General features: G+C 52.6%; 1 protein-coding gene across 8 annotated transcripts in view; it reads left to right on the forward strand.

Moving 5' to 3' along the window:
• PTPRF (protein tyrosine phosphatase receptor type F) overlaps window positions 1-12,704 on the forward strand; it is a 332,284-nt gene that overhangs the window by 302,414 nt on the left and 17,166 nt on the right. For 7 of the 8 annotated variants that reach the window (XM_032446277.1, XM_032446281.1, XM_015870116.2 and 4 more), the window contains 5 exons: window positions 2,823-2,977; window positions 3,816-3,827; window positions 6,112-6,227; window positions 8,487-8,519; window positions 10,768-10,865. In XM_032446277.1, coding sequence (XP_032302168.1) covers window positions 2,823-2,977; window positions 3,816-3,827; window positions 6,112-6,227; window positions 8,487-8,519; window positions 10,768-10,865 — 414 coding nt within the window. The remainder of the gene's footprint in view (window positions 1-2,822; window positions 2,978-3,815; window positions 3,828-6,111; window positions 6,228-8,486; window positions 8,520-10,767; window positions 10,866-12,704) is intronic. The other variant, XM_032446280.1, reaches the window with a different exon arrangement.

Below are 12,704 nucleotides of genomic sequence, written 5' to 3' on the forward strand. Positions count from 1 at the left end.
CTGAAAGCGTCGTGGTGGAGCGTTCTCAAGAGAGGAGAGAAAAAGGCTGCATAGCTAGTGTCAGTGAGCTGGGATGTTTGTGGGAGCTGACTTGATAGATGGTGTTTTTGGAGGGGATTGACACGTGCTTGACATAACAGATGAGAGTGTAGAGCAGTGCAAACACACCCACTCTGTGCAGGCTCAGTTGTGGCTTGCTGGGCTGTTCCCAGAGCAGAGCATGATGCATGGTTGCATGGGAGAGCTTCTAATCTTGCTTTCAGTCAAATAAGTGCCTGTGGAAAACAGCCCCATTGCAAAGTTGCCTTCGTGGCCCTTCTCTGGCCAGAATCCCATCCCAAGTGACAACTGGAGAAGTAAACCTATCTCCATTGCAGGGCTGTCAGCAAGGCAAAGCCACGCCATGCACGTGCCTGCTGCACCTCGTGCTCCTGTGCCTCACCTTGCTGGAGGCAAATGGGCCGTGCCTTTGTCACCAAGCACTGGGACTATGCTGGGGAAGGGAGTGGCTGTGCACGAAGCAGAGACCAGCACTGAGAGACCTTGCATCAGCATCCAGCTGTAAACAGGAAGGGCAGGAGCGGCGGTGGCAGTGGCTGTTGTGTAAATAATGGAAATAATAGAGATGCACAGAATCTTTTGGGCGGCTTCCAAGCTGTGGCTTTTATCCTCAGCCTCATTTGCTTGTAATGGCTCATTAGGGCTGGTCAAGTTCTTCATTTCTCATCCGGCTCACGTGTTCTTGTGGCAAGATGTGCACGCTGGTGAGGGGAGGAGAGTCACAAAGTAACAATAAGGTAAAGCAGAGGCCCCCAGGTATGCTCTCCTGGCAGTCCCTGTTAAGAAGAGATGATCATAACCAGATGATGAACATCTTCTCCTCCCTAGCACAGATTTGCCATAGCCCCCCAGTCAGCTGCCAGTGGGGTTTTTACTCCTAGCTGCCACCTCTCTGCATCCACTGCTGCATCACACCCATTTTCATTTGAAGCCTGAGACATTCTTTCCAGCTCTGTGCACCATCTCCCTCACTCAGCTCCTCTGAAATTGCTTGCTGTGCCTCTGGTGTCAGCAGACAAGCAAAGCATCACCATTTTTCAAAGGTGGAGGGATGGGTGGTTGAAACAACACCTGTCTGAGCTCAGGGGTGCTCGCACCTCTCAGTCTGCTGTTGGAAATGCCACTGAGGTAACAGCCCTTCTGACTTCTTCTGCTCCTGCCTTCTCATGAAAGGAGGTATTCCCAAAAGGTTTCTGCAGAAATGTGAATCTTGCCCCACCCTGCAGAAAGCTTGGAGGTGGACGTATGTTCCTTGGGTGCACGAAGCAGTGGGCTCATTCTCCATGCCCACTGCAGCTTAATCTGGCTGAGTAAAGCCAGTATGCCTTCCTTCCAGAGCAGCCCTTTTCCCCCTACAGAGAGAAGCCCCAGGCCCTCAGCCCCTTCTCTCACCTCTGATGGAGCATCTTCTTGTCTCTGCCATGCTCAGAGCTGCACCCTGCCGTGTTGCACCAGGGGCCAATGGGATGCAGTGGTCTTGAGCAGATTTGCTGTAGGAACAGAGCTGAACCAGGAGCCAGCGGCAATGTCAGTGACACTGAAGGAAGCTGAAAAGTTACACAGTCAAAGCAGCAGCCTCCTCCTCACCCCCACAAGCCAGTGGCATTTCTACCCAATGATAAAGCCGAGGAGAGCAGCGAGGATGCTGCACCTGCATGCTGCCAGAAGGAAGGCACAGATAAGAGCATCCTCTGTACTCCACACGTGTGAAACCAGGCTGGCTGGGATCAAGGACACCTGTGAGAGGAGATCAAATTGTGTGGTTGTGTGGCTGCAGCACGCTTGATGTTTCTCTCCCATCCCCTCACATGCACGCAGACAGAAGGGCATGTTTAAACTCCAGCCTTAACATGGACGATTCATAGACCCGCAGGCACCACTCCAGTGACCAAATCTTTCTGTGTCGAGAGCAGAGCATTCCCAGCTCTCCAATGCAAGGCAGCAGGTGCTGCTCGAAAGCCACAGGCACAGAAATGAGGTATCTCTGGCCCTCGCTAATAGGGGGAAAGGATTTCTTATTGCAGTGTTTAACCCTGCTGAGCTGCAAAGGGACAGCACAGCTCCGTAAGCCTTAGCAACAGCAGCAGAACAGGCCAGGTGCAGTGTCATTGTGCTGCAGGAAGGGTTCGGGTCTCTGCTAATCCTGTCTTGCTGGTGGGGCTGGAGAGCTGGAGCTTCAGGTTGTAAATCACTGGGCTGCCAGAACGCAGAAATGTCTGGAAAGGGACCTGTGAGCACGAGCCCCTTTCCAAGGTCTGTTTATCAGAGCAGAGACATCGGGAAGAAAATGTTCCTGTCATTTTGTTCCTTTAAGAAAACCGCCTAGCCCAGCAGGGGTTTTCCTAATATAGCCCTGTCCTGGAGAGATGTGTTGATATCAGCACAGCAGGTATTACGAACCACTTAGGAATCATCAGCCAGCCCCACTGTGCAATTGGTTGGGATTCAAAAGCCTGTGATTTGGCTCCGAGAGAATCCAGGGCTGGCAAGTGGCTCGTAGCTGGGCTGCTCCAGTTTGGCACCTCAGGGCCAGGTCTGCTAGCCAGAAAGTTGCTGGCACAGGGATGTGTCACACCAGGAAGATAATGCTTCTGCAGTGGGACCTCTGCTGATGCTGAGAGAGGGAGGATATGTGGTTTGAGAAGCAACACTGTTCCCTGCTAGCCAGAGGCGAGGGGAAACCTCTGTGTTTCAGGGATCTGGCTGTTGCTTTAGCCTAATGGATGCTTGCTTTTCTCTCCCTCTCCTGCGGTGCTGTTCAGAAGAGATACGCAGCCAGCCCTTACTCAGATGAGATTGTGATGGAATTGGCTTCAGCGAAGCAGCAGGACGAGCCGGAGATGCTGTGGGTGATGGGACCTGTCTTGGCTGTGATATTAATCATAATCATCGTCATCGCTATACTCCTCTTCAAAAGGTGAGATATGCTCCAGGGCATTTGCAGGTATAGCATGAGCACTGCAGGTGGTGGCACCTTCATGACCCTGCTTCTTCCCTTCAGGTGTGGGGAGCCAAGGTAGGCAGTCCTTAGGGGTCATAGGGAGGAGAAAGAACTCTACCCGGTACAGCAGAAAGCTGCTATACAAAGACTGCAGGGCTGGATATATGGAAAGTAATTAATATCAGCCCAAGGACACAGAGCTGCTGTGGGTTCTGGAAACCTGTGAGCAGTGGGACGGAGAGCAGCATTGTCCTTAGAAGGAGCCTGATCACTCTCTGGTCTCACAGCTTGGATTTGCAGCACCAGGGGCATACGTAGCACTGCTTGCCTTCTGAAATTGCCTGCTGGAGCTCTGGCAGTGCCCCCACTGCTGTGAATTCTGACAGGGGGAACGGGGTGAAAACAGCGCATGGTTATGGCAGGCTGACATCAAAGTAAGAGCTCTCCTCTTGAGGCCTCTGGGTCCTGGCTGCTGTGTCCCTGCTGAAGCAGCCGCCTGCTTATGGGCAGCAGAGCAGCCCTGCTACAGCTGTAGCTGTGGTGTGAGGCAATTGTCAGTCCTCACAAGGAGCTGCAGATTGCATTTGCATGTGTTCGCATAGCCTGTTCAATTACACTAGGTCACATTTTCTATCAGCTCAGCTCCAAGGTTCTGCTCCTCCTGGACTCTCTATTTACATATGTATCTGTAGCTAGGGGAAGGGAGCTGCTTTTGTTGTCTGATTAAATGGAGCTCTGCTGTGCATGTGCAGTCAGTGCCTTTCTGTGTCAGTGATCTTTTCCTTTTTCTGTTTCTGCTCTTCCCTGGATCTAGTAAACAAGAAAGGTAGGAATCCATTTTATCTTCTTGTTTTGCTAAAATTTCAAGTCTATTTCCCTTTGTAAATATCAAGCCTGAAGCTAGTAAGGGGCATCTTTGTTTTTGGGAGCATAGGGGCATGCCAACCCCGGGGGTTTACAAAGACTTTATTTCCTCAAAGGCATCGCAGGCTGGCACAGGGAGGTGGTTCCAGCACAAAGACTTTCCCAGATTGTTTTCGCAATTAAATTAAAAATCCAGAAAGGACAACAACAGCAGTGATATGTGTTTCTTTCTATTCTCAGTCACTTCAGACTGAGAGCTGTTCTGGCAAGAGTGCAGGTGCATTCTCGCGTTCTGTAATGAGGAAATGTTAAGGGAATACCAGACAATTGGAAGAAATGAAATGTTCGCTGAACTTGACGTTGAAAAAATGGCCTTCTCCCCCTCTGCCAGGGAAAGTCTATCCCTGGGCCTGTGCCCATTTTGGCACAACCCAGAGCTAAGCAGCAGAAAGTAGCACAAACCCTCTGTGCTGACACCCAGCATTCCCATCCCAGCCCATGCAGCAGCAGCATGTCTGCAACCAGCACCATCCATGTGCTCACAGGGATGCTGTATTATCCCACTGCTTTTTGCCATCCGCCTCTTCGGAGGCATTTTTTCCCATAGGTACTCGTGGAGCATATTCACAATTTCAGATCTACAATGAGAATGAATTGAAGCTGAGTAGCAGGAGATAGCTTGGGGTCTGGAGGTTTGTTCAGCGGTAGCCCCGACTAGGTTAATAAGAGAGACAAACATCCATTATATGCTGTGCCTGTTCCCCAGCAAAGCTGGGCCATCTTGCTCAAGGGCTCAAGGACTGGCACACAGTAGCACACAGCACATCCTGCCTTGCTCCTGAGAAGAACAGTGCTTTATTTATTTGCCATGTATTCTTCTTTCTTTCTAGCAAAGCACTCAGTCCTTCAGCTCTTTTGTCTCAGTCCAGGCAGCTAAAAGGCTTCTAAGATGTTGAGAAGAGTCAGGGTATCGTAAGACTCACACACTGGTGCTCCCTACTGAACAACCCCAGTGTCTGATGCAGGGCAGGCTGCGGATGGAGCTGCTCATGACCTGAGCTGCAGAGGGAATGGAGATTTCACTTGTGATTTATGCATTAAATTCTACCATTTTGATCACTCGTGCCAACCCAACATGCACAGCTGCCAGGGGAAGCGACAGCACCCTGTGCCTGCACTGAGAGCTTCTGATGGTTCATGGCTCGGTGTGCCCCAATCCAGAGCTGCAGCTGCCTCTGTGCAGAGCATGGCAACCCTCAGGGTGCTTCAGATTGCCTCCCAGCAGAGCTGAAGGCAGAGACTGGCTGTTGCGATGTGCTGGATGGTAAATGTGCTGGCATTTACACAGAGTAGCAGTGATGCAGCCTCCTCTTTTGCAGAAAGCATCAGGTCAGCAGAGGGGTTCAGCATCAGGCAGAACCCATTTTCAGGCTGTAGCCAGAAGACAGAGTCTCTACATATTGCTGCACGGTCAGCATCTCGGCAAGGCATCAGGATTGGCACAGGCTCATGGGGACAGTGCTCCCATCCTGCTCCTGCCCAACATCTTCTGTACTGCATGGGAATACCGTGTGTATTTATAACACAGAACAAGAAGTGGGACTTAGAGAATTGCTGGAAACCCTTTTTACAGTATTAGATTTTCCTTAGTGTTCACTTGTCCACTTCTTGATTGGATGTGTCCCTGCTTTGCCTGTGAATTCCAGCAAGAGCCCGAGGTGGTGGCATTGCTTTAGGCATAAATATAGCATGAAGAGACAACAGTGTATTTTATTGTTCCATTAATACACGCCTTGGGTGCCTTCAGCCATTCAAGACGTATATTAATGGCCCAATAAAATACACCCTGAAGAGCCTTTACACTATTATATTACAGTGTTCTATATTTAAATATGTCTAATACATGGGGAAAAAAAATTTTGATTATATCCCTCCACGACAGGAAATAGTTCCTAGAGGGAGTGTGAGGAAATGAGATCTTGCCTCTGACTGCTTTTTCTCTGGTCAGTGTTATGCAGAAGATCTCATTTCAAAGTGCCTCACTAATCAAACCTCTGCCATCACTGAAATACGACCACTGCTGTCCCATAGAAGGGAAATTGGAGGTACAGAATGGGATGTGACCTGCCTGGAACCCCAGGGGCCCTGGGATGGAGCTGGGTATCTGGGACATAGGGACTCTGACTCCTTTCCAGGTTGGTTGATGCCAGAGCTCACCTGCTTGTCTCCGTCCTCTCTGTGTACAGGAAAAGAGCACACTCCCCCTCTTCCAAAGATGAGCACTCCATTGGCCTGAAGGATTCACTGCTGGCCCACTCCTCTGATCCGGTCGAGATGAGGCGGCTCAACTACCAGACTCCAGGTAGGGAGCAGCAAAACCCCTCATGCCCCACCTGCCCCAGTTCCCCTCTGCCAGGACCCCACACCAGAGGGGGAGTCTCAGTCCTGCTCAGCTGGGGACAAAGAGCTTCCTGCAGCCGCTGCTGCTGCCCGAGCAGTGCTGGGTCCCAGTGACAGACACTGCTGGTTTTAATGGCCTCAGTCCAGATGATGGTTCAGGAACAGCTGTTGCTTTCTGCATAGGCCTGCTCAGTGCAGAGCATCTCCAGTCATGCCTGCACTGGCCTCTGGTGCCTCAGGCTGTAGCTGTGTGACAGCCCGCAGAGGCAACTGTACTTCCCGCTGCAGAAAGGTCTCATGCTGCTGCTTTATGTCTGTACGTCTCTGATGGCACCAAAAGCACAGTGCCTGTCATTGTCACGATCAGAGACGGGCTCACCCCAGCTCATTCAGAGCCTTTCAGAGAGCCTGAGCCACAGATGAAGTGGAGGAGGGCTTCGTTTTGTGATGGAGGGAGCAGTTCGGCAGTAAATGAGGCACAGCTCTTTTCTAACTCGCAGCTCCTCCTGGTCTGTAACCTACTTTCCTTTTCCTCCCGCTGCTCATTCATCTAAAAGCTTTCGTCTAACAGGAGGGTTTTGAAGGGACCATTTCCTGATGTAAACGTGCTGTGCCTGGCAGGGAGGGGGAGCGGAGCCTTTCCTGGTGCCTCTCACAGAGGTCTGAGCCCTGGCTGCAGCAGCACAGACTCCACCAGCATGTCTCCCTCTGTGCCAGAGCAGCTGTAGGGGGAATTGCAGCTCCCAGGCAGGGCTGGTGGCAGCTCTCACGGGCAGGATGCAGCAACAGCCTGGCAGTTGTCAGCCCACCTGGCACAGTAATTGGCCGCAACATGAACCAGCGTGGGAGGAAAACGCTGTGGGGAGCAAGGGGGGACCTGCAATGGGGAGGGAACATCTCAGCGGGCAGATGGCAGGGAGCAGCAGTGACACACAGCAGCTCTCAGAGGAGGAGTGAGGTGTTGAGCAGGGCTGCTCTATGACACCTGTGCTTGGGGACAGGTCTGTGTGATACATCCTACAGCCCAGGGACACAAGAGCCATCTTGCTATCTGCTTGTGGTTCATTGCAAGGAGGAGTGTAACAGGTTGGGCTTAAAGCTGCTCCTTCTCCAACAAAGAAAGTGGGGTTGTGCAGCGAGGGCATCCCTCGCTAGAGCTGCAAGAGGGGTCAAGAGCTGCCATCAAAAAGAAGAGCAGTCCAGGAGATTTCTTCTTCCCCACCTGTGCCTAAGCATAAGCCAACAACACTGCCTTGTTCATTAATTTTGCAGAGCTCTCTGGAGAGAGAAAACAACCCAAAGAGTCCAATACACTGGAGATGCAGCAGTGCCCTGTGATGCTGCTTGCCAGCACTCCCCGCCAAGTGACAGCACCGCATCCTTTCCCCCTACCCTGCGTCAGTAATGAGGCTCTGCAGGGCATAAGCGGATGTCATGTGGCTAGCAATAACTGCTCCAGCTCCTGACAGCCTTGTACTCGTTAACAAGGAGGCAAGGAAGGCACCAAGCCCAGCGGGCCCATGTTGCTGCTCTGTCACCTGCTGGTGGCCCAGGTGGTGCTGTGTGGGTGCACTGACAAGAGGTGCTGGCTACTGGCCCAGCACACCTCAGTTCCACTGCTGGAGTGTGCTGTGCAGGGAAACCTTGTTTAATGCATAATTAATTGGTCTGCTGTTATTAAATATTAAGCTTTCTCATTTTTGTAGGTCTGACTTCAGACAGGGGTTACTTCCCCCACTGCCAGCCTGCCTGTACTAACAGGGACCGACAGTACTAATATACTGCTTGGCTAAGTCCAGGACTGTGCAGCGTCCCAGTGTGCCATGACAGGAGGCCAACCAAGCTGCAGGCAAACTGGGGGCTCTGAGCACCAAGCAGAGGCTGCTGGGGCTGTGTGCAGCACAAACCACCCCTGGCTGCCTGCCCTCGAGCATGAGGCTGTGCGTGGTGGTGTGCAATGTGAAATGTGGCTCTCTGCATCAGGTGGAGGACTCTGTGCCCTCTCCCCTGCACATCCCTCCGTGCCATTTGGGCATCAGTACTGGGGCACAGCTAAGAGCTAAAGGGGCAGGTGGCCCTATGCAGGAGGGAGGCTCGGTGCTGTGCAGGTGCTGCTTTCTTTTGCATCTTCACCTCTTTGTCTTTCCATTTCTGAACCTCTGCGATGATGACTTAAAGGCTAATGGGATTTCTGTTCTTGCCCCGTTTCTTTTCTTTGCAGGTGCCAGTGTCCCCAGTTGCCCGAATATCTCAAGTTAGTTTTAACTCCTGTATTTCTCTTTTGACACCTGTTTGCTTTTTCTTTCCCTTTCTTTCTTGTCTCTGTAATTTTTGTTTCAATGTCATGAAGGTCACCCTCACTCACTATAGAACGGCAGTGATTCCACTCTGGGACACCATGCGCGGCTACCAGCAGCACAGCACAGTGTGGCAGAAGGGGAGGCCCTGGTGCTGGGCTGCCAGGAGGCTCCTGCAGGCCTGTGTGGGGGCAGCTGGGTTGCAGAAGGTGGCCAGTTAGAAAGCCCCATTGGCCAAATGGAAGGGTGCTCCTGGCCCCCTGCTTGCACATTCCTCTGCTTCTTCCCCTGTAGCATTAGCCGTAGGGTTATGGGCAGCAGACACCAAGGGTATTCCAGCAGTTTGCGTGCAGTAATATCAGATTATGAGCCTGACTGCCCCATTATTTCTTCTTTGTCTTGTGAGATTCAAGTTCACTCTAAAGCAGACATAAAATCATCTGCTCCCGGCTGCTTAAATGGGAGTGGGAGAAGTGGCACTGTGAGACCTCTCAGCCCTCCCAGCCTGGCAGGGAGCTGGAGCTCCTGCTGCCAGAATCATTGCAAGAGCATGTAGAAGTCCTGGTGGTGAGCACAAGTCCCCACCAATCCCCTCTGCTTTACTCTGTGCCATATGAGGCTCTTGTTCCATGTGCACCATAATGGGATACCGTTTGCCTCTTCCTCCTCTTCTGTGCATACAGATCTTTTGTGGTGCAGCACCCCTTCAAGTAGTAAAGCTTAGTTTTGGAGATAGACCCTTGCATTTTTCAGCAGAGACATATCTGTAGCTCCACTGATTTCCATGGCTCTACTGTGCTTTGTACATGACCACACAAGGATAACTATATACTGTAGTTGTTTTTCAGCCTTTCTTCTTCCAGCCCCACACTTCTGCCCTGCTCCCATGCCTTTCTCCTTACCAACCCCCCCCATAACAACTCTGTGCTGTGAAGGCTGCTACTGATCTGCAGCCTCTGTGCTCTGGCAGCAACAGCAGAGTGTGCAAAAACCAGAGCGTGAGGATCCCAGTGGGCAAAGTGGCCAACAGGGGACTATCTGCAGGAGAACTGCAGCACAAGGCAATGAGGAACAGCTCCTTCCCCATGTCCGTGTGCTCTCAGACCAGCCGTGGACCTGCACTGCCCAGTGGTAGAAGGACAAACGTGTGCTGGATCAGGTCTTGCCTTTGTTCGACAATGGCAGGTGCCTTTGGCAGAGGTGTTTGGAGCCCTGCTGTGCAGTGGCTGCAGTGTAATATACTGTGACACTTCCATGTTATCACCTAATGACTTGTCACCGCTGCATAAAATGCACATACCCAGCCCAGGGACTGCTCCATCACCTTGGCAGCCCATCACTGCCATCTGCGGCAGCATTCAGGCTCCAGAGAAGTCAAGAAGCTCCTGGCCATGCTCCAGCCTGTCTCCCTGGGTGTGAATCAACAGCTTTAGCCTATTAATAATTGTTATTACCCATGTGGGGTTTCTGGGAAACCCACAGAGCCGCCAACAGAGTCAGGAGCCTTGGGATCTGGATGAGCTAGGCTTTGGACGAGGTGTTTCACAGCCACGTTCCTGCCAGTTCAGCATCTCATCTGCAGGGAAAGATGTTGTGATGGTCAGGCTCTAAATCCATCCACCCTGAGCTGAGCTCTGAAACCTCTGTGATCCCCAACCAGGGGACCTTAGTCTGTTCCATGGGGTCATTGCTGTCTTCCACAGCTCCCCAGGGGGCAGAGGAGCCTCTGCCCACCCAGAAGCTGTATTATTTCATTCTCAGGGAATTCCCATGCCGCAGGCCTGGGTGAGATCTTTAGGCTGATGCTATGGTTAGGATCAGCCTCAACCCTTGGTGGTGGCAGTGCCAGAGAACCCTGCATCCAGCTCCAGCCCATCCGGGAGCCCAGGAATCACACTGACAGCATCCCCTTGGCCGTTCCCACCGCTCGGCTGCTCTGGGTGCCCGGTGCTGTACTGTCCGAGCATGCTCACCCAGTCATTCCCATTCTGCACATCACCTTTCTTTTTGTTTCACTGAACCGTGTGCTCAGAGCGCGTGCCGCATGATCTCGCCGACCTCCCATCCATCCCGCCCGGCGCTTCACATCGTCACACATGTCCGCCCTGCGCCCACCCATCGGGTTTGCTGTGCTGCGGTCCCCCTGCCCATAGTGCTGTGCTGTAACCATTCTCTCTCCCCCCTCCCTTTCTGTTGCACCTGCAGGCATGCGCGACCACCCGCCCATCCCCGTGACCGACCTCGCTGACAACATCGACCGGCTGAAGGCCAACGATGGCCTCAAGTTCTCCCAGGAGTACGAGGTGAGCGCAGCAGAGCGGTGCCGGCTGGGGCTGTGCTCAGACCCCCAGCAGAGAGGGCTGGGGAGCTGCAGGCAGTGCTTGGGCCCCACGCCAGGCTGGGAACCTGCCAGCAAGCCCTGCCAGCCCCGAGCGGTGGGAACATGCTGCAAGCAGTCGGTGCACAGCTTGGGCAGGGAAAGGGCTGAATGCATTGCAGCCTGCCCTGCTTCCGCTGTGGTTGCAAATGGAGTTGGTGTCTGTGTGCTCACATGCAGGACCCTCTTGAGCTGTAGAGGACTTACAAATAAATCCTCCGCTGGTGTTAAGGAGGGCATAAATTTGGAAAGTGGCCTTTGCAGGTGTTAATACTTCTGTTAGAATCGTGATCTGCCTGCGCCTGTGGCTGCCCCTTCCCACTGAATACCTGCACTGATTGATGAGATGAGATGAGATCAGAACATTTGCCCACGAGGTAAGATTAGATATGCCAGGAAAGGGAATGCAGATCTCTGCACTGAGAAGGAGAGGGACAAATTCCAGCTGGTTCAGAGGGTGAGCTGTGCGTATCTGAAGCAGGCATGGAGCTCACGTTTGCTTCAAGGTGCCGAGTGAGGGGCTTTGCTGTCCTTCTGCAGTTTGGTCCAGATTGGAGCTGAGCATCCACTGGTGGCATTTCAGTGTCACAGCTTGGGATGCCAGTGTGCAGATGTACCAGTCGACCTTGAGCCTTCAGTTTGGAGTGCAGCAGAAGGGTTAAGCCAGGCTGTGCCTTTGCCATGCGGTGGGGATGCAGCACCCAGGCACTCCCAGCCCCTTGCTGGCTTGGCACTGCCGGGAGCCCACAGCATAATGCTGAGATGTGGGAGCTGTGTTGGGGGAAAAAAAAAAAAAAGAGCATTAAGAAAATTCTCTGAGCTGTTTTCATGAGCCACTCTCTTCTCATTTCTCTTTCTTTAGAGTATCATGGCTGGTTGAGAGCACCAATCAGTTGTGCTTTTCATGTTGAAGCAGCTATTAAGTAGCTGATTGTTGCATGTAATTTTTTCCCCTGGATTCTGCTGTGTTTGACTCTTCATCAGCTAGAAATTACACTGAACATGACAGGCTCGTAGGGTGTTTGACACTGGGGTGGGCCCCAAAGCAGGAACAGTTACCCCTCATCAGCGTGTGGGCATCAGAACAGTCATTTCCCATTGGAGTTACCTGCAAAAAAAGAACCTGGGGTGGGTTTGCAGAGCCCAGTTGTTGCCTAGGAGGAGTGCGGGTGCAGTGAGTCTGCTGTCATCTTGTCCCTGTGTATGGCACAGCGACAGCTGCCCTTGGGGATGTGCTGGGAGGGCTGCAGGGTGGGATGCAGCAGGGATGTGGAGATAGCAGATCTGGGAGGGGGGCTGTGCTTAAGGAGCCTTGCTACACCCACTGCTCCTGTGGTGCTACCGGAGGGACCCAGCTGCAGAGCTGGTGGGAGTGAGGGGTGATGGCCTGGCAGCAGCTCCTGCCGGCTATAACAGTGGATGGCTGGACTGGATGAGTCTGGAGGTCTTTTCCAGCCTCGGTGATTCTGTGAACTGGGGGTATTTCATTTTTACTGTACATAGAGAGCTATAGTGAATTTACAGTGCGGGATTAATGGAATTAAATAAGGAGAAGGGAGGCCAAAGCTGTTAATTATTTATCAGCAGCCGTGGCGGTGCTGTGGCTGTGTTGGAGCTCCTCCTGTGGGCCACCTTTCCATGCTGCAGTCTGGGGACATGGGCAGGATCCTGTCCTGGACTGGGGGAAGCCTGCAGTGGTGCAAACGCACCTGCAGCAATCAAGGACAATGCATTTCCCACCCCTGCAGCCCCAGCAAGGGGCAGC

The sequence above is a fragment of the Coturnix japonica genome, chromosome 8, assembly GCF_001577835.2.
Source record: "Coturnix japonica isolate 7356 chromosome 8, Coturnix japonica 2.1, whole genome shotgun sequence".
Taxonomy (NCBI): domain Eukaryota; kingdom Metazoa; phylum Chordata; class Aves; order Galliformes; family Phasianidae; genus Coturnix; species Coturnix japonica.